The 23,993-nt window shown below is 41.7% G+C and overlaps 1 protein-coding gene across 2 annotated transcripts; it reads right to left on the reverse strand.

The window, feature by feature from the left end:
- Positions 1 to 203: 203 nt before the first annotated feature.
- Positions 204 to 22,112, reverse strand: dgat1b (diacylglycerol O-acyltransferase 1b). Of its 2 annotated transcripts, XM_075465420.1 has the most exons (18): positions 21,685 to 22,112; positions 17,681 to 17,768; positions 15,019 to 15,059; positions 14,551 to 14,636; positions 13,056 to 13,184; positions 11,305 to 11,357; positions 10,778 to 10,883; positions 6,575 to 6,703; positions 6,194 to 6,262; positions 5,991 to 6,094; positions 5,108 to 5,146; positions 4,942 to 4,983; positions 4,814 to 4,858; positions 2,940 to 3,052; positions 2,477 to 2,542; positions 1,866 to 1,953; positions 1,633 to 1,695; positions 204 to 1,241 (listed from the first exon to the last, which is right to left on the reverse strand). In XM_075465420.1, exons 1-18 carry the CDS (start codon positions 21,918 to 21,920, stop codon positions 1,092 to 1,094), a joined length of 1,647 nt encoding a protein of 548 aa, XP_075321535.1. In that variant the 5' UTR covers positions 21,921 to 22,112; the 3' UTR covers positions 204 to 1,091. The 2 variants fall into 2 exon arrangements, with proteins under 2 accessions (XP_075321535.1, XP_075321536.1); XM_075465421.1 differs by lacking the exon at positions 13,056 to 13,184.
- Between the last annotated feature and the right edge of the window lie 1,881 nt (positions 22,113 to 23,993).

The raw sequence follows: 23,993 nt of genomic DNA on the forward strand, positions 1-23,993 counted from the left end.
ACCAGATGCAAAATGTATATAAAAGCGCAGAAGTTTCTTGTTATCTTGTGGCTCTCTTTCGACTTCAAGAACAAATCCTGTCTTATTTAGATGGGATGGGTGGGATCTTTGTTGCTGAAGTGCATTTATACCTTACTCAAATCAACATTAGAAATAACACAGTAAAAATATTAGCACACAATCATATATGCTGAAATTTAAAGTGAAATAAAAACTGTTTATTTTTAGACACACACATCACATTTAAATATGTGATTTGACATGGTTACTTGGCAACAGTCCACTGATATACAGTAGCAACATGACAAGAATATAGATGGTAATTTTACATGATTTTTCAACCAAAAAGAGAGATACACTTAATGTATCACAACAGGGTGTGTTGAGTGTTTTTCTAAAGGCATCTCGGGCAAAGATGCCGAACACAGACGTTACAGTAATGCTGGCTTAATTAGAACTGAGAAAATTTGCACAATGACAAAATTCCATCAGCATACATTCATTCTTCTGGCTCCGACTCACAGTAACACCAGAGATTACGCCTGCTTTGGCTCACTAAATGGAAGGAACGCAGCGGATCATAAATCTTTCATCAGTTCGCCGGCTCACAAATGACACGATAAAATTTGACCATCATAATTACACTGCCCTGGCACAGAGATAGAGGAGAGTAAAAAAAAAAAATCCACACTATGATAAGAAAGGTAGCAACATCCTATCTTTCTTGCGGTACCGAATGCAATACAATTCCCATTCAAGTGAGACTTCAGCCCAGACTGACCATCAGAGGTCCTAATAAGACAAAAACAATTACCTGAGAATAAGGCTGCGTGTCCCTTCTTCCTTAAGTTACAGTAGTGTTTCAAGATCAATATTCTGCTATTTCTGCTTTCCCAGGTCAAATATTATTAGCTTTTCCAGCAGGAAGACAAAAAAAGTTAAGGTGTTTTATGTAAACATACTATAATCATACCACAGCTGATGTGATCAGCCCATCTAAAGCCGCCTACGAGTTTGTTTACACCAGAGAGACGGAGGTGAGATTAAGTAAGAAAACAAAGTGTTCGAAACTGAACGGATCTCTGCGTGTATTAGTCGGCGTCCTGCCTGTAGTGCATCACGTAGTAATCATGGACGTACATGAGGACAGCGAATGGCTGACCAATGATGATGGACATCCACACTGCAGCGTTGCCGTAGTTACCCCGCAGGCAGCGGCCAACAAACCAGGCTAATGGAAGCTGAGGGGTCCCCAAAAAATAAACATAATGAGTCATTGTGTTTCCATCACTAATAACAGTCTTAAAGCTGCCCTGACTTCTCTGCTCTGTGTTTGATGGCTCAGCACACTTGAATGAATATCAAACCTATTGCCAACAACACGGCAGATATCTCCAAACATGATTTCTCATTTCATTTATCAATTTCACAATATTGAAGGCAGATCAATTTTTTTTCTATTGGTCAATTAATAGAAGCCGGAATATTGGCCTCTACATACACACACACACACACATATATATATATATATATATATATATACACACCCGTTTTTAATTTAAACTTTAAACTGCACAGTGTAAATAATAGAATTTATATATGTTCTGCATAGTGATGAATGCTGAATCTTACCTGTGCCATCATGCCTGTGAAAGCCCAAAGTCTGAACATCCTGAGAGGAACACTCACCAAATACTGTCACAGAAACAGACAGGGACACAAAAACCATAGTATTCGTAGTGTTCTGAATGAAATGCGTATGAACGTGACGTGAGCGCCAAATCAAACAGGAACACCACTAAAGAGCTTTCCCAGCTGGCACGTCACCACAAGCAGAAAAAAGGCGTTTCGGTTTGTCGCCTTACCTCGTGGAAGAAAGCCGACAAGAAGAAGACGGCCGATTGGCTGACCATTTTACTGATTCCTCTCCTCAGCAGCGGCTTGTAAAAGTGGCTGAAAGACAGAAAAGGGAGCAGATGGAGATATTGGGTAAACACATGGAAAGTACATGGGAACGTATGGCAGACAGATGATGCTAAAGAATAGTCCATGTGTTACTTGTATACTTGAAAGAAAAAAAATAGAATATACAATTTACGTAAAACAGACCTTTATATAAACACAAAAAGAACTTCTGCACTGTAATCACAAAGTAGATGAGCTCAACACTCAAGAGACAGAAGAAGCATCCTGAGACTGCAATTTTACCTCTCTTCCAGAAAAATCCCTCTAAGCGCTCTGTGTTTGTCCGATTTAATATACCATCACCGTCTTTGCTCCTACTGCTGTATTCGTGGATGTGGAACTTCCTACATTTACACCCCTAGTCACTATTACTTGTTCAATCGCAGCCAGAATAATCGATTTCTTAAATGGATCGGTGTGCCTCCCTGTATCAAATCCATTGCAACCTCCTACATGTTGAGCCTTTTACCCCCCCCTCCCCGATAACTGCGTTACTGTGTAGAGGACTCACCGTAGACACCACTTGTGCACAGGGATGTTCCAGTTCTGCCAGAAATACGTCACCGTCTCAGAATTCCTGAAAGGACAGCCAGAAGAGTAACAAGCTTGAAATGCTCTTTGATCACGACTAATTAGCATGAGAAACTAAAACACTTTTCTAATCTTTTTTTCAAAAGATTAAATAATCAGGATTGTCCCACGGCACACCAAGTTAAACTGAATAACTAATAACAGCACTACATGCAAAGAATTCAAAAGAATTCCCAAATGCCACTGTTAGAAACCCCTTAAATTTCTCTGACCGTTTACAAAACACTGTAGAACTAGTTTCCAAAGCGCTTACTCCCATAAAAGAGAACTTCTATCTCTACCAGTTAATGCACGTAAATCAACTCCCAGGCACACGCGAGCAGATATTTCTACATGCGGGAGACTCTGACCTCTTCGGACTCTCACAGTCCTGGAACACTCACCACCAGTCCCGGTAAAACTGTCGGTCTCCAAAGCGCAGCAGCTCAGCCATAAAGTTCAGAGAGGAGTGGAAGAACCAGTAGAAAAACATCAGCCACAGCAAGTGATTAGGGACCTAAAGGGACGACGGGAAAGTGCACGTGAACAAGATTAGTGCTCGCTGATGAGCCAAACCTCAAGATCACACTAAGCTGACATATCTTCCTGCTGATTACTCTCACATGCAACATGTTTTCTAGGAAAAAACAATCGTTTAATTCCCTGGCGTGGTTTTAACACTGAAATGCACTGGTTTCCTGTTCTAATCTATTTGCTTCAAAGGTAGAATGGGAAAAACCTGGTTATTTACACCAATCTCTACATTACTGCAACACTTCTGCCTTGTTTTTTTGTCTCATCTCACCGTACTGTGATTTCTATGGATGAGCCCCAACCAGGTTAAGCTGTTTTTTTTTTTTTGTTTAAATCAAAATCAAATTTATTTATATAGCACATTTCATATACAAACAATTCAAAGTGCTTTATATAAAATAAAAGCATTTCAGCAGGGAGTGGAAGAAGCATTAAAAATACATAAAAGAATATAAAGAGAAACAAATAAAATAATTTAAATGAATTTAAAAACGAGCAACAGTCTAGATAAGTTAAAAAATATCGTGCAGATTTCATGCATAGACACATGAGAAAAGAATTTTTATAAAAATGTCTACAATTGGTGAAAGTTTAATCTCCACTGGCAGTTTGTTCCACTTGTTTGCAGCATAACAGCTAAATGCTGCTTCTCCATGTTTAGTCTGGACTCTGGACTGGACCAGCTGACCTGAGTCCTTGGATCTAAGAGCTCTGCTGGGTTTATATTCTCTGAATATATCACAGATGTATTTTGGGCCTAAACCGTTCTGGGATTTGTAAACCATCAGCAGGCTTTTAAAATCTATTCTGTGACTGACTGGAAGCCAGAGTAAAGATTTTAAAGCAGGTGTGATGTGTTCAGATCTCTTAGTCCGGGTTAAAACTCTAGCAGCAGCGTTCTGGATGAGCTGCAGATGTTTAATGCTCTTTTTGGGAAGTCCAGTTAAAAGAGAATTACAGTAATCGAGTCTACTGGAGATGAATGCATGGATGAGTTTCTCCTGGTCTTTTTGGGAGAGGAAACCTTTAATTCTGTTGATGTTTCTGAGATGGTAAAAAGCTGCCTTGGTGACAGCTTTGATGTGGCTGCTGAAAGTCAGATCTGAGTCTATCAACACTCCGAGGTTACGAACTTGGTCAGTGATTGTAAGGGCCCGAGTCTCAAGATATTTACCAACGCTGACCCTCTTCTCTTTGCTCCCAAACAGAATGATCTCAGTTTTGTCTTCATTTAATTGTAGAAAATTCCCTCTCAAAAATTCTCTCTCTTCTTTAGCACAACCAGGATATCCTAAAAACCCTGCAACAACCACAACACGCATGTAAACGTGCTGCTTGTTACAAGGTGTTCAGCAGTATTCCCTTTATTTCATGAGTCACCATATTGATTTGGCTATTTAGTGCATGACCTTCAACATTTATCTATACAGTTAAATACGCCAATAAAGTTGAAAGTAAATTGATGAACTGCATCCATTTGCTAAAATAGTGATTTCAGAGCAGTTTTACAGTCTTAACGGGATTTTTCAGTGGAAAATGAAGGCTGGCTCCTGTACACACGGCACATCAAAAATCACATGAAATGAGTGAAAATCAGTGCCATCCCCTATGCTTGAAGTACTTATAAGCACAGCGGTTGTTTTTAAATCACTCATAAGCTGTTCTAAAATGATCAACTGCCAGCAAATATAAAGACTTATTAAGTAGGTTTTCCTATAAACGGTTGTACGGTTTCACTACTTACGGCCAATCGTAAGAGTCTCTCAGCCATCCTGGACAGATCCATGTCCTGGTGGAGACCAGAAATCCATTAACACATGATCAGGTTATGTTTACATCTGGATAAGCATCAGCGTCGGTGTGCTTTCTTACTTCTAGTGGTTTCATGGAGCTCTGAATGATGGGGATCATCCACTGAGAGAAAGCAATAAAACTGCGTTAAGCCTTTATTCAGACGTGAGCTGTCATGTGTCCACTTTGTGTTCCATGTTAGTAAGTTACACTGGTACAAATATAAGACTACGTTATCGTAATGTACCTGTTGGGTGAGAGCAACCAACATCTGGGTGAAAAACAGCTGCGGAGAAGAAAAGAAAGTGAGTGACATGATTCCAGAGAAAGAAAATGTCATGACGGCAAGTTAATAACAGCAGTTAACAGTCAAAGAAGTTTTGGATTTCTTAATCTAATTTAGCGGGCAAAAGTCATTTTATAAGCCAATTTAAGAATGAATTTATATGTCTAAATTCTCATGATTCTTGCTGTATTGGACTTGCTGCTCTGTTAAAGCAGACCAGACCTTTTATCCAGGAACTTTGTTAAATTGGCACAAAAGATTTGAAGTTTCCTCCTTAACTGCTCATCACTTGAGGCCTAATTTTTTCCTTCGCTGACGCCGTTAAATTTTTTTTGCCAAGAATCGATTAAAGTCCTTCTCGCTTAGGGATAAACATTAAGGCGGTTACTGTCTGGAAAGGTATTTTATGTTGAAGACCCCCCCCCCCCCCCAACTTAATGGAGACAGACCTTTTCCTTGAACTAAGAAACTTTAATTACCGTCACTGCCTCACAAACTCCGCCAACAGAAAAAAAAACGTCCGAAGACTATTGTTCAAACAAGGACGAGATTATACTTCAGGAGTACAATAAAAGAAAGAACATACTGCAAAAGTACATGCCATCCACAACTAAGTAAAAGGATGCGTTATCCTAGGACAAGTTTATTTAGATTAAGTCATTTGACATACTTTGGAAAGTATCACAAGACACATACTTTCACATACTGGTCTTTTGTGCTTAAACAGATACTTTAAGCATAAAACCACCACTTTCCCCCCCTCCCGATTAACTCGTATTGACTTATGCATTGGTCCACCTAATTTATTTGACTTAAATGATGCTGACATCAGATGTCTCCTCACCATCTCAAACAGCCTCCTCAGCAGGAAACTCGTGCGGACTTTAGAAGACCGAGGGAAGTTGAGCTCGTAGCAGAGAGTCGGAGCAAAGACAAAGTAGTACATATCTGCAGAGATGGAGAGAGAGGGGGGGGGGGGGTCAGAAATATGACAGAGAGGTGCATGGCAGACTCAGTTTGTAGCAACAGTGGGACGGGTGCAAGTACCTCTGATTGTGAGGTTGCCAGGGTAACACACCTTGCTGTTGCCCCCATTAACGTATTGTGGCAAGGGACCTGTGGCACGTAAACGAAATATGCTTAAATCCAACATCATGAAAAACTGTACATCAGGACACAAGTAATAAATATTTCCTCACAGCACTTTAACAGCTCATTGTTAAAGACATTTGAGCTAAGAGCTGCAGTACCACCTGTCTGCCAGTGGGTGTCACTGTAATAACATGAGCAGGGTCCAGACAGATACTTTGGGTTGGAGCTAAATGACTTTCACAGAAGCTTAAAGCATTCACAGACACTTCGCCAATGATTTCATCTCACGCCAAAACATGAATCCATCGACTGTATGTATGCGTTTGTGTGACTTACAAGAGAGTGATCTGGACAGCTTCTTGGCCTTTACGCTGCTCAGCTCTCTGCACCACAGGTTGACATCCTTATAGGAGTACAGCTTTAGGGAGAGAACGGTGTAAATACCGAGTGTGAACACGCCACCAACTGAAAGAGCGAAAAGAGAAGAGGCGACTGTGAACACGTGGACAAAAACTTGAGTTACGTTCAGTCAAGATACAGAAGACGAGAAGAAGAGATAAATAGGAAGAAATCAAGGAAAGCCAGTAGAGGATAGAAAACTGTGAGGACGAAAGGATGGAGAAAGGCAGACAGGAGATGGAGAATGTTTAAAAGTAGTGTGAGAGCAACAGGAGCAGAATGGAGAAAAAGAAAAGAGTGGGAAAAAACAAGAGACCGAGAACAAGAAGTCGTCATTTGATGCTGAAAAAAAACCTGACTAGCTAAAGTAATTCTCAACTCAAAGTATGACAGCTGTCTCGCTACGTCAAGGACATTATTACACAGTCACTGTGCTGTTCAGCCATGTGGTTCTGTGAGTGTGCATTTGTGTGATCACTTATAAAACCCTGCTGGTTTGTTTATTGGCCAATAAGGTAAAACTAATTTGAAAGAAGATAAATAAACATACTTCTGCTACTACTTTTTTATATATATAAACACACCCACACACACCAGCTGAGCATTTTGTCTACCAAGGCTTTATCAATAGCTACCATATGCTCGATCGAGAGGAATAATGCTGAACTGATATACTCACACACTCATATACGCTCAAAAACACAAATTAAAAACTGCCTGTCGTGCCAGCAGGGTGAAGAGGAGGTCTGCAGCACACCTGGCATCAAAACACAGCAGATCTTATCCATTAACCATCTGTCTCTCCGGCTCAGTGTGGCCTCTAAACAGCTAGATTGTCTCCAAGTCAGCTGCTGTAGGTATTGATCATAGGAGCACATGTGGAGATGGAGCTCAAGTGGAAAAACATGCCACAGGAACCTGTACTTAGTCACTCACGATTCCCCAACAAATCCATGAGCGTTTAGGAAATTCTGAAAGCCCACCTTGTTTGTTTCTCTCCTTCATAATTGCACCGTGACTAGTTTCCAAGAGTTTTGTCACTTTAGACCGCACATGCGTTATGGCCACTTAAAACGCACCACGCTCGAGTGTAGGGCTGAGCAATTTCATCGATACTGCGATATACATCCATCTTTTGTTTTACGTTCCAATTAGTGAAAACACAGAACATTAATATAATACAATACAATGCCAGGGGGTCACATTCTACAAAACAGTGATAAATTAGTTCATAAAAATGTTATATAAAGTGCATAGCTCTCACGTTTGTTTCCGTTTGTCTGGCGGTGTTGCCCTTCCGAGGACGGACCACCAGTCCAATCAGCGACGATTCATGTCAAATCACACTGTCCCTTTTTTTCAGTAAATGATGTAAGTGTATCGAATCGTTGGCTGAGTATTGTGTATCGTATCGTGATATTCGTTTATCGCTCCAGCCCTACTCGAGTGCATGCACCACTCAGATTTTCTGCTTGTCATTATTTGAGCTCAGCAAAACAGACTTGTATCAATATGTGCAGAAGATTTTCTTTTTAATGAACAATGTACTGAATCAGAGTTAATGGAGGCGAATCATTCTGAAGGACATTGCATAACTTAGTACCATAACCGCATTTTTCTTGGCTTCACACTTAAAAAAAAATAATTAAAAAAAAAAGCACTTTGACCTGGTTTCGTATTGGGATGTGCACGGCATCAAACTCAGACATATACATCTATTCCAGCCTCAGAAATCCTTTGCTGCAGACTGGGACACATTAAAAAGGAGCCATTCAAAGCTGTGGACATAATGAAATAATGGCAGCCGACAGCAGAGAACAATCTCCCCCTCCCCGCTAGAGGATTTCTCAAAAGAAATTTAATAAAAATGTGAAATGAAGCCCGCTATCATATTAACATGTACTGAAGATACATTAAGTGTCCAGTAATGCAAGAGCTCCCTTCACACACAGGCACACACACACACACACACTTCAGAGGACACTACACTGACTTGCATTCGTTTCCTGGAAGCTTGCCCCAACCACTTCTTGCACAAGCCAAACTGTTACGCTAAGTGTTGCAAAGTCTCCTCCCTAAAATGAGATATTTTAATGCCTTTTATGGGGTCTCGCTTTTTTGTCTCTAAAAGGAAGATAAAATTCCACGATATGAGTGTGTAAACAGATCAATTTAATATCCCTCGCACACACACACACCTTTTTTTCTCTCCATACACACACCTGCCCTCTGTCATTGCCCTTCCTGTGTGCACAGCAGCGCAGAGAGGGGAACAGACAGACAGATGGACTGAATCCCTCACTTCTTCACCTCCCAGCGAGAGAACAGATGAGAGGAAAAGAGAAGAGGAACGCCACCAAAAAAAAAAGGGAAAGCAGCAAAGACTTAAAACAACTAGTTTTCTCAGGAAACAATAAACACCACTTACACAGGGAACTCGCTGTCAAGCGGTTGGCTCGTTAAGGTAAAGTTGGAGTTTTGCTAATAAAAGCTAGAAGACTAAAGTTCAGATTGAAGCTGAAGCAGGAGTCAGAACCGCCGCACATGCATTATGCTGATGACCTGAAAACATTTGTGAGTTAAGTGGCAAATGTAACTTTGACTGTGAAATATTTCACCGTTTCAGGTTCATTTCACATTCCAGGTATAAGAAATAAGTAAATAAATAAAAATAAATTTAAAAATTAAAAAAGTTACCCTTGTCGAGGTTTTGCTTTATACCTTTACCACAACTCTGCGCAAGCTCGTGAAAGCTGGACAACTACCAATCATGTTTACGCACAGTTTGGTTGAGCTACGATCACAGCTCGACCGGGTCCTCGTCCCAGAATGGACGCATGGGAGAGAAATCGAGCTGCTGAATGAAATATGTCTGAGGCCCTTACGGTGTGGACTACGTGAAAAAAGGACCAAGGCATTGTGTTGCTTCCAACCTTTTCTGTGGGAGATCACGGCACATGTAAGTGTAGCTGAATTCCCTGCACAGATGTTGTCTTTGAGTCACTTAAATGGTGATTCAGTCAGTCAGTCAGTAAAATGCTTTAAGTGGCCCCACATTGACGCACACATTTAAAATGAGCTGATTTTCAGTCTGCCGGGCCTCTCCATCCAACGGAAGAAACAGAAAAATACAGCGAATGACAGCAGCTTCACTGGGGTTTCGACGGGAAAACTATACCGAAAAGAGAAAAAGAGAACTTTGGAGCATGAGCAGAGCACCTCGACCTATTTGAGTCCGGTCGAGCGCGCACACGCAGGAGAGATTCGATCTCCAACCACATTTTCTGGGCATGTTCGTCCAGTTTTGAGAAGCTCCACTTTGATCATGTTAGCATGCATTTTAAAAGTCCAGTTTTGGTCGGACTAACAAAAGAATTGTTTTTTTTCTAGCGTCATTTAAACACGCTTACTGCATTTTGTAAGGAAATGCAAACCAACACTGATACTGGGAATCTTGAGCCATTTACTTACAAAGCAAACAGTAACATTGAATGGATACAAACATTTGCTGTTTTATATATATATATATATATATATATAAAAAGCTATCTAAAACAAACAAAAAAAAAAGCAACTTTCCCACTTTCCCCAGTATTTCTCTGAGGAATATTATGTACCTGTGCATCATTTAGTAAAGTATGCCTAATTCATCATGGGCGCACTGTATGGTTTATGGAAGGCAGCCATGGTTTTCTGTCAGGCAGCCTGATGAAGACAGAAAAAGGAGACCCTTGGATGAACCTGCACTGAAGACCACACCCACTTTGGATTCGCTCATCTCCTCTTTTGTCCTTTCCTTTCCCTTCATTTCCTTTCCTCTGTCATCTCTTGACCTCCTCCTCTCCTCACAGCCAGCTGGAAACAAGCCAGTCGTGACCAACTGGTCCATTACTGCTAACTGACTCCAATTATGACTCTGTACAGTCTAAGAGTGTAATCTTTTACTGCCCCATCAAACTGGTTTCTGTTTCTCTGAAGGGCGAGGATATGAATGTGCTCGCAATCTTTATTACACCTACATTAGTTTCCATTTCTATATAGGATTTCATTCTAAGCTATAATGAATGAATGATTGTTTGGTTGCATAATAGATACCTTATTCAAAGATTTTGTCATATTTGCATACTGTACTCTCTTTACCTGGGGTCATGGAGGGGACCAACAGCACCACTGTAGCAGGGAATGTTAGCATGATTGCCATGTTAATGCAATGGACCAGAAATCCCACAAGTTCACTGAATGAACCCTGGGTAGAAAGAAAGAAAAAAAAAAAAAACCTTAACAGTGTGGCATCCCATTTGCAACAACCACCATTAGACGTGCTGCCTTTAACTTTTAAAGGCCATTGTTGTACCCAATTCTAAAACCAAAGTGGTAAGACAACTAAAAATCAATTCTTCCATCATTTGCTTTTGCCTACTTTCAAACAGAGCTCGTCACGTTGGCCTAGTTAAGTTCGTGAAAAAGCTCAGAACGTTCCATATTCGTGCCAAACAGACTGAGCATAACTCAATATGCCCCAAATGCAGACAGTGAAACAAATTTCACATTTTTCCCCCCCATTTAGCGTGTGCACATGCAACCGGGGGAGGGTCAGCTGGTGAGTCACTTTTAGAAAAAATAATCCCTCCAGAGAACTTGCAAAGCGCTCTGAAGCCCTCACTCACCTTCGACAGCTGTCTCTCAGTGTAGAGGGCCACCAGAATGAACATGTTGGACACTGTCAGACACAAGGAGACACTGATTTCAGAAATCACATGTTTGTTTTTTTCAGGAAGAAAACCACTAGTGTTCAGCAGGGTTCACTATTCAGTGATGGTTTTAAAGCAGTACTGGTAGAGGTTCGTTCATTCACAATGCACGTTTTTGGTCACATTTTCACTGTAACACACGCACACACACACACACACAAACCCACACACACACACACGTGTCTCACAGGGTTAGAACTGCAAGACCGTATGAAAAAATAAGAAAAAATAGAGACAAAAAAAGTGCACGAGTTCCTGTAAATGCACCAACAAGACAGATAAGGGACGAGGTACGTATGTGGGTTCGTATGCACGAAAACATACACGATCGAATTTTAATGCTGCCTAGATATATTAACGATTGCCCAAATAATCGTAACAACCCACTTTGGTTGTTGTTATATTTCACCAACTAAAAATAGTGAGATCTGCCACTGTGGGGCAGCATGCAGCCCCGTTGGGCCTCCCCTCTAAATCAACACAAACGGTATGAAAAAAAAAAAAGATTATTTTTGTAAGGAACGCTCACCGGGTTACACAGTTTACACTTATCTTTTTTTTTTAAAGTGAATCACTTTTATTCAGTTTGTCGTGCAAACTGTAGCGCATGGAAAGCAGACCCGTCCAGTTATTTCTGATGGGCGACTCCCCCGTCAGAGGTGACTGGGACTTTTGGGTGGAAGCCTTTAAGAAACAAGTCTTGCTTTAGTAATGGAAGATAAAATCTACATTTGTTTTTTTTTTTTAAACACCCTGCACAACAAAAAAAAGTTACTAACGTCTCGTTTTTGAATCCTTGCGCATTATCATGGATCCACAGTTATTCCAACTTGGTGTTGGGCAAGTTATACGTAGTCTTCCTTTTAATCTCGAACCAGGGTCAGACTACACTGCAAGGCAAATGACTGTGGAATTAACTGGAGGAAATCATTGCGCTAAAGATGCCTCCTTTCCCTGACGAGACCAGGCTCAACCGCACAAATGACACATGATTGTAGCAATTGTGCAATTTGTTGAGATCCAAATCAGATATGGACCATCTAATCTAGAGTGAGTGGATGCGCAAACTCCTCGAAACATCGTGATTACTGGAGTTTATGTTGTGTCATCACTGCAACCAACTTGAAAATTTCCATTCCTAATTAGTTTATTTAGTGATATTTGGTAAGATGTCTCTGCTTGATTGAATGTTTTTTTTAAAGTGCTATGAAAGGAAAATAAAGCCACTGTGAAAGAACAAATGCCGACGAGGGAAAGCCACTATCGGATTTCCGAATGCAAGAGCAACCTTACCAAACAAAAGGGAATGCAATTACTACAACCTGTCATCACCTGAAGTTAGTTATTAAAGTAGGATTCACATCGCTAGATTTCATGTACGAGATTGCCATTATTGTTACAAGAGAGTTTTTTATGAGAGTCATTTCAAGTACACCTTTCATCATAAACAATTATATGAAGTTGGGAGATCAATTGTCTCTGATTTCCCTCGACTATCCGGGTGGCTTTCGGCACAGGTACGGCTCACATTTTCAGACAATGTGCGATTTGAAAATGAACAGAAAAAGGGTTACCAAACATGAAAAATAGTGCCGACCTCGCAAATAACTGATTTTTTTTCTTTTTCCTTCTCTTCAACCAATTAAAATGCAAACATGCAACTCTACCTTTAACTGTCAAAGGCTCAAAAGAGTAAATCAGACCCCAGAGGTCCACATCTCTGTGGAACTGATAACCCGCGTGAGGGGGAGAGGAGATGAGGGGCCATTTGCTTTCGCTTACCGTGACTCGACCATCTGAAAGACAGAAGACTCGTGGAAATGACCAACAACCTACTGCCGACACTTCTAGATCTTTTACCAGCTCAAACTATATCCGGTTCAATCCACGCTGCCTCTCGTCCTGCTGCTTCTGGGCAGAAACAGTGTCACATTCATAGGCCGGCTTCCTATATGTAAAACCTTTTAGGCTGCTCCTTGCAAACTTTCCCTATCCAGTGAGCTGACATCATGGTTTACTCGATGTCGGGGTAGTGAGGAGTTAAACTGTGCGTGTGTGAGCTGCTGCAGTGGCTCTCAGAGTGTTCCCTTGGGAATGAGATGCATTACTGTTCATGTTACTGTAAACAGGCTTCCATTCTCACATGTCTCTTCCCCATCTTCTCCGCAGTCATTTACCTCAATTCCATTTATTTTGCCCTCCTTCATCCCCAATCTTTATCCCCTCCCCTGTCTTGACGCACATTACCTTAGCCCTCTTCATTTCCTTCTACCCTGCATTTTTTTGCCTTCTCCCCCAACTCTTTGAAAACCCACTCACTTAATTTAATCTTCCATTTAATGGCTCCCCAACTCCTCGTCTTGGTCTCGCTACGCCCCTCCTCTCTGCAGGAGAGTGCCAGTGTGGAGTATATAGGGCAGGTGATTGTCCCTCTAGAGACACTGCAAGCTGCACCACTGCAGACTTTCACTGCAACGTACCACAAAAATAAATATGGAAGACGCTACAGCAGCATACGGCATGCACCTGTGAGCGTCTTCGAGCGGGCCGAGTCTTACACGAGGCAGGAAACACTACTTGGGTTTAGACCCATTTAGAGAAAATCGATGCTTTAAACATGCTTTGCGTTTAAAAGGCAGTCACTTATAGAAGCTGTTATTTAAAAAGGTTACTTTACCTCATCTTTCTTGATCTTCGGCAACAACCGTGTTTCCATTAGCAAAGTTATTCGATTCTTTATCTCGTGTTTGTTTAATGGTTTTGCGAGGTTATGAGCATATCAGTTGAAATAGTTGAATGAAATAGTTTGGGGGAAATCAAGAGACGGAATCATTTTCGATTAAATACGCTGGTATTCAGTATCCACAGACCTACATGTGGCACTCATAAGCCCACCATTGTCACTGTTCCGATTGGCTGTTCTTATCATGTTATTTCCTGTCTCATTCTGAAAAGTCTCTGTTGTCCTGCTGTTGGGTCTTCATACTGAACTCTCCCGAATAATTTGGAGCTATTTTTCAAGTTTCCGTTTTTTTTGGTTTTTTTTTCCCAACCCAAAACAAAAAAAGATAAAACTTAAACATCGACATAAAACATCAGCATTCCTTTTGTGGTGTCATTTCCCCCCCCCCCGATGAAATACGGCACAAAAGGTTTACCTACCGATCACCAGGCATGCTGCAGGCCAGCTGTAGGGATCATTCAGAAACAAGGAAACCACCTGGATGGGGTCCACAAGAATACCGTACCTGGCAGATTACAAAGAACAAGCTGTAAAATATATGCATACATCTATATGTGCCCCCAATGCTCAGTATGCTCTGCATGCCCCTGAAACCGGTTCATTCTCAAACAATCAGTCCTTATAGTTGTGAAGTACACCTGAACATGTGGGATGATAAACTCTATTTTCAACACAGCGAGCCAAACAACTGAGGATGTGTTGAAGCATCCTGTCAGAAGAGGAAGAAGATAAGTGAAATTTAGGAGAATTTGGTATTTTTGTTCTATCACAAACATCACCATCACGAGACAGCTTTTTTTCCAGCTGACACATGAGGGGGGGTTACAACAAGAAACATCTGACAGAATGATTGATAGAAACTTACTGTATCCTTAACGTGTACTCACCTTAACAGGTTTTCTAAGAAGAGGCGAGCGTTGCTCAGGACCTGCGGCAAAAAGCAGAAGTTAAATATAAAACCGAGTGGCAGCTTTTCTTGTTTGTTTCACAATGCAACTCATCATACTTATTCTATTATACCACCACTGCTCTCATTACCTCCTCTGCCCTTTTAATTTAATCAACTCATCCTTCTTGGTCACTCTTTCCCATTCCTCCCAGCGTCGCATCCGTTTCCTCTTCTCATCTTCCACTCTCCCTCATCCCTTTCATCCCTCCTGCTCTTTTTAAACGGACCATAATATCGCACTGCTGAAGACAAAGGCCAGTGACTGGTACAGAAGGTCAGTAATTTGCAATAAAGTTAAGCCTCCTGGAAAGGAGAACAGGGATTTCTGTTCAAAAAGAGGACTAACAGAGGGCTTCACTAGCTTCCTCTTCATCAGTCTTCACTCACATTCTTGCCAAAACAAATGAGGAGGAGCTGAAAAATCATCTGACAAGAGACAGACGTAACGAGTGTATGAAATAGTTTCAACTTTACTAGAAAATTCATGTAAAAATTTAACCATTTATTCATCTTAAATGAAGAAGTCGAATATTGAATTTCACACATCGAAAGGTTCGGGTTTAGGAGTGCACCTACGACACGCTGCCACCGGCGATATTCATGATGCTGAAAGACTAAAATATCGATATTTTGTTGACAAGACACACATGATGATAGTGTGAGCTGGTAAAACTAACACGTTTTTTAAATGATTATTAAGTGTGAAATCAACTGCCGAAACCAGTCGCACATTATTACCGTTATCTATTATCTTCCCGTTATCGTTATCTATATTACCGTTATCCTCAACGCTTTGGTCCATGATAATCGGATAACAGACATGGTTCAGATATACTGAACAACTCTGGATAAAGTTCAAAGCATCCCTTCACACATCAGTACATTAGACTGGAACTGTCTTACAGCAGCATTGCAAAACTTTTATGTTTAAGAAAAAGAAATAAATAACTTTTTGCTAAAACTCTTTCAGGCACTTTTTGGTGTATTGGAGTCAGTGTATGAATCCATGCAAGCAGCTCTGTCTGCATTGCTTTTTGGCAACAGGTAAAGTCCAAAAGAATCGAAAAGTGACCAAATAATCATCTTTTTTTGGCCACATTTTGAAGACCTGCACTAGAGAGGGTTGGAGGAAAAACGGCTAAAACGCCTGAGATGACCTTTGCGTTTATTCAAAAGTAAGGAGGCGATGCTCATTTGAGCCCATCGTGGGGCAGCTGTTGCAAACATGAACTCACATCCATCAACGAGGCATGATCGGCTGATAAATCCTCACCGACACTGAAGAACAATCGGAATGTAGTTAAAAAGAAATCCTGATGACATCTCTTCGTTCTTCTCGCGCCGGCGGACAACCCATTTCCTTCATCTGTCCTTTCCAACAAGTTTTGCTTCTCGTTAGCAACTGTTACTCGGTTTCTTACAGCCACGTGGAGCACTGATTAAAACTATAGTTTATTCATTTCAAACCAGATCGTGGAAATGAGGCTAAAGAGAGACACTATTTTTTATCTTGTAGGACAAAGCAAATGTTTTGAAAAATGATACTTAGTATAGGATGAGAGATCATAGTGTGGGTGGAGTGTGAATTAGTTGTATTGAGGCATGAAACTAGTCATTGTAGAGAGCTGAAGGAAAAGTTCTCAAAAGCCTCAAGTTTATTCCAAATAAGTCATCCGAAAACTGAAAAAAAAAAAACAACGGGAGCGTACAGTATGTGTTGCTTGCACTGACATCAAAGAAAAAAAAAAAAAAACATGAAAGCAAAAGCAGAAGTGTGAGAATTCTGGCTTTTTGCAACTGCCGAAAAATGGAAACACATCAGTCACTAGCCCCTTTCACACTGCCGAATAACCCGCGTTTAATCCGCGAATTTAGCGTGTCCGCTGTTGTGTTCACACTGCCGACCCGGGCTGCCGCGTCAACTCGACTCGCCTTTCGACCCGCGTCGGACCCTAGTCTTTTTGCCGAGCCGAGTTTGATGTGAACACAATCGACGCGGGTCGGACGTGGGCGTGACGTGAGGAGTTTAAAAGACAGAATGGACAACTGATTCAGAACAACAGTTATTTACCGCCACATTTCGGGGACGGTGAAAGATGGACCTCTGCTGGAAGGGCTGGCGAGAAAGATGGGAGAGCGCGGTTTCCCACGCAGCAAGACGCACCGTAAAGTAACATCTCCATGAACTGCATTGCAAAAATGATTTCTCAAGGTGTCCCGCCATCGTTTGTTTGAAAAAATTTGATGCAGACAGGTGTATTTCACCCTACCTCCGACGCATGGCTTGTGCCTACGTCACTGTACACGCCCAGCATTTTATGTGTTTCGTGTGACGCTCTGCCACTAGGCAACTCCCCCTGAACTCGGCTTCAGGCGACACGGGTCACCCTGACACGCCAAGCGTTCACATTGCTCGACGCGGGTCGAAGGTGCAATTTGGACCCGCTAAGATAGCGGGTCGCAGTGTGAAAGGGGCTACTGAAGCAGATTTATCACATGCAAAGTCTAAATACACACCAACCTACATACACCTTTAAAATGCATCCACTTTTGGAATGTGTGAAGTAACGTGTATATTTGTGTGTGAGCGCGCGCCTTACCAGCATCACCACACACCAGTTGAGTATTCCTCTATAGTTACTGTAACCGCTGGCTGAACTCAGAAGGGACTCCCTTGCCTTGTGGCAGCTGCAGAAATGAAGAGGAAGGCCGAGAGGGTAAAATGATCGTGAACTTCAACAGCTTAGGACGCTTAAGTCTAACTGATAAAAGATCGATAAAAAGGGAAATAAGAGACATTTGTCATTTAGATCTGCACGAAGAGCCAACAGGAAGATAATACCACAAAGAACAGGCTCCATACAAGCATTAAGAAATAATGAAGAATCTGTGAACACTGATTCTTCATTAAAACTGTGATCTTCAGGTGAAGCAGCACAACATTAATAACAGGCAGGAATCTCCAAACCATTGTTTTTTTCTGTTTTTGTTTTTTAAACAGTTGGTTGCTGCGCTCACAGTGGAACCTGAAACTCTGAACCATAGAGTGGGAAAACAAATACTGTCCAGTAGAAACAGGATCCACAAACGCCGCTGCTCCCTCTGGGCTCAGGAAAAACGTGTATTGGAGGTCAGGCCTTGGTCATCTTTAGTAAGACCGTGCCAAAGCACCACGCCCGTGAAACAGGAGCTGCTGGAGGAGGTGATGCAACACAGCAGAAAACATCTCTTAATGTGTTGCCATGATCAAAAGAGACAGTAACATTTCCCAGTTTCAGCGTTTAATGTTTTACTCATGCCCATTAAATAAAGAGTTTAAATGGAAAATAACCCGTTTGTTTTTTTTTGTTTTTTTTACCTGGACAGATTGGTTTAAAACTCACATTGCGCGTTTGAGCGGTTAACAGGCAAATCGGTAAGTATTCAGTAGTTTGTAGTTTACCACGCGACACTAACAATGGAGCAGAGCATGGATGGCTGAATGAATGAATGGATGGATGGATGACAGCAGACACAAACACAACCGGGGCCTGTTCAGGCTGTCCCAGGCGACCCGGGCCCGGCTGTTAACACCGTGGCTGCTGCACGTTCAAACAGTTATTAATGGGGAAACAAAACCGGGTTTAAGGTGTTTAACCTTCAACGCCAGCCTGCGACATCGTGGCGTCAGATGTCTGATGCAGAGCCGGCCCAAGGCATATGCCAACTACGCAGTCACTTAGGGCCCCCACACCACCAGGGGGCCCCAGAGAGCACCGAGACGTTGTGATAAAAAAGTAAATATATACATGAAATTAAAATAACATTGAATAATTTAAACGAAATTGTATTACACCAGAAAAAAATATTATAATTTTGACAAAATACTAATACTAGGTTAATTTATGCCTCCTGTTGGCTACTGCCACCGTTGGGCAAAATTCTTTAAGTATTGTATTTATTATTTAAGTATTTTATTTTGATTACAACTTTATTTTTCTGTAAGATAATGTGAATGTCATTTGATTCTATTTTGTATTTGTATTTTGAACATTTTGCACACCATTGCACATCTGAAAGAAATTAAACTATTTAACGTGTTTACTATTAAATGCAGTGTCCAGCCTGCTGATGTTACTTTCAAATAGTTAAATTAATTAGCCATATATACATCACTCTTTATGTAGAAGTTAATTAAACCATATTTATGAGTTTGCTATCCCTTTAAGGTTAAAAACAAGAATGTAAGATGATTACAAATAATGCTAATGATTGTGGGTTCGTTACACACATAACAGTGTAACTTTAGGAATAATGAGGCATCTGGAGCTGAGGTGATGGTAGGGGGGTCCCAAATGAAATTCTGCTTAAGGTAGGGTGACCAGATTCTAAGCTTTTGTCCCGAATCCCGAATCTGGCTGTACTTGTCCCGAAAATTAAACTTATGCCAAATAATTACTTTTTAACCCCAGGTAAAGTACACATCTCAAACTAATGCTACTGCCGTCTGTGCCACCTAGAGGCTGCTTGCTTGCGCAGCCCCAAATGTTAAAGCTGCAGTCTGCAACTCTTTTTCAAGCATAATGCCTGGAACTGTCCGGGGATTCTGAAAGTAGTACATTAAATACCCCAATACAAAAAAAAAAGAGTTCTCTAGGTCCCCTATATGTCCCGCTAGGTCCCTCCAAAGCCAGCAGGTTTGTTTACAAAATTGCAGACCGGACCGGTAAAAGGTAACCAATCAGGTTTACGAGCTGGGCTCTGCTGCCTGTCAATCACCGTTTGTGCACGCGCGATACAAGGTAGGCTCGTCCCCACGCTTATTTATCTGGACTATTGAACTTCATTACGGGCTAGTCTACTTACTGTGTCTTCCATGATCGCAAATGACAGGTGAGTTGATGAATGAGGAGTCGTGTAAGCGCATCTGGCGTGCACGTCTACGTGCACGAGTTCTCATGTGTTTTGAAGGGGCGGGACAGGAAGTTGAATAACTTTTTATTTTTCGGTTAAAAAATAAGCATTTCTTGCATTTTGCGACTACGGAGGTCACCGTTTTCAACTTCAAGCGTTCTGATAGATCATGTAAACTCTTAAAATGCCAAAAAGTAGGACTTTACGTATGACAACAACAAATCTTGCAGACTGCAGCTTTAAGTGGCTGCATGCTGCCCCGGCTACAATGTATCTATTTTGTTATCTTTAGGACATTCTAATTCCATTCCATTGCAACAGTAAGCGCGAACAATGACCGGCGCGAAAATTCACTTTCACTGACACACAATAGCTAGCGAAATGGCAGACGAAGAGCCACACCACCAAGCAAAAAAACAAAAGCGACAATGCAGGTACAGGAAGGAATGGGAGGGCAAATATTCATGGCTTACAAATGCATTGACGGATGAATTTAAGGCGTTCTGTAAAAGTGTGCAGGAAGGAGTTTGGCGTTTCCCACGGAGGAGAATCTGATGTTAAACTGCATGCTAGTAGTAAACTACACTGCACGAATGCCATAACAGTAGGAAGAAACACTCTGGTGTCTTCCTTCTTTAAAATTTAATAGGCTATAATGCGTTTTGATGTTTTGTACGTTCAGTTCGTCATGTTAAAAGTTAAAGTTAATTTTAACTTTCATGTTAATTTTATGAACCCCGGAATTTTGGACTGTGTACGTTATACCAATACACTGGAACTTGCCATGATATTACCGGAGTGTGCGTCTTTTATTGCAATTATACCCAATCTACACTAAACACCGACGACAAAGCATTTTATTACTGTACATGTAAAGGCTCTAGCATGGTTGCCGCGTCCGCTCGCGCGAGCGGTGTTGATGACGTCACGAGTTCGTGCCCGCCATAGGACCCTATATAGTGGCGCAAGTCGTTGTGCGCCAGTAGTTGCAATTTTCTCCGTCACAGAGGTGGCGCTGCTACGTGAAGGTTACCTCTACTCTACAACCACGAAAGTGGAGAAGAAAACAATGCCGCTGTCAAGAGCAGGAATACTGTAATTAATGATACTGCTGCAGTTTTTGGATCATTTTAATTTTTTAATTCAGTGAAAAGAGGTGAAGGTTTGAAGCCCCCGGCATCAACAGAGTCTCTGCCCTCTTCTTTGCCTTCAAGTATCTGTCCCGTAGCTTCTTCCACACATTCTTACAGAACTCTCCCTCTTTCCCCAAAGTTCTGCCCATCTCTGTGAACCAGTTTTGGGAGTTTACGTGCTCCCTGTGCTGTTTCACTGCAGTTTCGTACAGCTGTCTGTACAAACGCACCTCCTGACTGAGCCTGGTCTCACAACAGTTCGTTGTGCTCGGCGCCGCCAAGTAACAAAAATCGACTGGTGCACGACAACGTGCTGCGCCGTCTTTTCAAGGGAAGCGCCAGGCCTGATACGTCACTTTGACGTCACGGTGCGACACCGCCGTGACAGACACGGCAACCATGCTACCGCCTTAAGTCAGCCCAACCGCGCGCGCGCGTGCACTGTCCCGAATTTCAGCCAACCTCATCTGGTCACCCTAGCTTAAGGCCCCATAAAGGCTTGGGCCGGCCCTGGTCTGATGACAAACTAAACGCCTGTAAACTTTTCTCAAACACTCCCGGAAGTTTGGCCCGCTCACCTCAGGCTGTCGCTTATTTCGCTCTTGTGCTTCTTCCTCTCGCCCTGCTTCTTGGGCCTCTCCAGGGAAAGGTCTCGCGTCCTGAGCCCATCGTCGGCGCTGATGCCGCCGGTCACCGAGCCCGCGGGCGCCGCTGTAGAGCTGCAGTCCACCGGCTGCAGACTCACTCCTCTCCCCGCCGCGAAAGTCGCCCTCCTCCTGCGACTCAGGGCCCTGGTTGTGCTCAAGTCACTCATGATAAAAAGGAAAATAGCCCACACAAGTCCTCTTCAACTTTTCACCTCGGACAGTAGGCTATCATGCTTGTGGATACGGTGCACTTTAACCACACAGGCGCGGTGTTGTAGTCTGAAAAGAGGGAAGTTGCGAAATAATCCACCCATGGGTCGGATTTCTAAACAGTTGAAACAGTGGTGGGAGTGTGTTCAATGACGCCATCAAAGTGAGAAGCAGTGTGTGACCCGTAACTGTTGCAAACTCCTACCGCCAGGTGAGTCACGCCCTGAGACACTGAGCCGTCCAATCAGGAGACTCGAGGTGCCATTGATTATGCTTCCTTCTGCATGTATTCATTCACAATATGTGGCGCAATATCAAAAGCAAAAAAATGAAAGTAATAATCGTCGTGATCTATGGCACGATCTACAGGGGAGCTGTGGTTATTGGAGATAATATAGAATATCTACAGTATTCTACAGTAGAACATCTGCTCTATGTGTATTGTTATGTTGATTTAAATCAAGGGCCTCGAAAAGTTCATCGAGTATTTTCAATTGAATTATCTATTTTTTTTTTTTTTTTACATTAGACCAGCCTTGTAGGTTGGAGTCTTGTCATTGACCTTTTTTTTTTCTTTTTCTTTTTCTTTTTTTTTCCTAATTCACACCATATCCAGACTGTTTGCTGGCCATGTCATTGAGGTTATATGCGTTTCCTAAAGAAAAGTTCAAATGCTCCGTAGAAACAGGCATCATCGTCATCCTGAAAAAAAAAAGGACCACAGCATCACAAAACCTCCTTCTTTGGACTGTTGGGATGAGAAAAACGTCCAAAGTTTTAATGTCCACCTGTGCATTTACTGCCATCTCCCCCGGTCCTTTACATGATGTCAACCTCATATTATTAATTATTGTGGATATTTGCTTGTTTTCTTCAGGCAGTCATCTTTGTGTGTTTCATTAGAGCTCAACCAAAAAATTTCAAAATAAAAAATTCCAGCATTATCTCCACGGAATCGGAATATCACTTTCATCCAATCCTCCACAGTCCATGCCTGCTTCTCTTTAGCTTCACTGTAACCTTGTTTTCTTCTGCTGGTGTTAGTGATGGTTGAAGTTTGGCTTTTCTGGGTGTAAATTCCACTGAATTCAGTCATATTCTCACAGTTTTGTCACAAAAATTTACTCTATGTCCATTTGTTTTTCATGTGATTTTTTTTATTTTCAGACCACACTGCTTTGAGTTTTCTGTCCCGATGCCTTCACGTCCTCCTTTGTCGACCTGTACGTTTCTCTTTTGCAACCTTCCCATTTTGTTTGTACTTTCTCCAAACTTTGGACACAGCTGACTGAGAAACAACCAACAACTTCCACCACACTCTGAGTGTAACATCTTGTTAAGTTATGCAAGAACTCTTTTTAAACTGCAGGGTCATTTTCATTTTCTTTTGCAGATATTTGTTTTAGAGATGGAAATGACTAGGTGATTTCATCAATTTTTTCCTATACTTTATGCGTTAAATAAAATGTTTTACAAAATGAAAAAAAAACTGAAACAACACCCTCTATTGTGTTTGCCAGGGGTTGTATCATTAAAAATGTTTCAGAATTCTAAGCTAGTTACACATATTTTTTAATACATTGTGCTGCTTATTCTTACTTATTCTGTGAAATTTGATCCTGATTTTATGCAAGCTATTACTACCCTACCCTGGCGAATCATAGAGCTCCATCAGCTTTGAACAGAAGCAGAATGAGTTGACAAAAAATCCCACCACACCGAGTAGACGCTCTGGATCTGTCGTTGCAGATAACACATCACACGATATTCAGTGGCAAATCAGTTGTGTTTATGTTTCCAAGTTCTCTTGAAGTTGAGGTTCAAGGAAAGAAAGTAAGTGTGCCAACACCTTTAAGACTGCCGAGCTTAATGATGAGCGATAGTGTAAATACAGCTAAGGCAGATAATGTCCCAGCTGAGGCTGACAATGCAGACCTGAGTCATTAGGTTGAGTGAATAACCCCTAAAGAGTAAGGAAGCAGCTTAGCCTCCTTTTTTCTCTTTTTTTTCTTTCTGGTTCCTCCCTTGAT

The sequence above is a fragment of the Odontesthes bonariensis genome, chromosome 5, assembly GCF_027942865.1.
Source record: "Odontesthes bonariensis isolate fOdoBon6 chromosome 5, fOdoBon6.hap1, whole genome shotgun sequence".
Lineage (NCBI taxonomy): Eukaryota > Metazoa > Chordata > Actinopteri > Atheriniformes > Atherinopsidae > Odontesthes > Odontesthes bonariensis.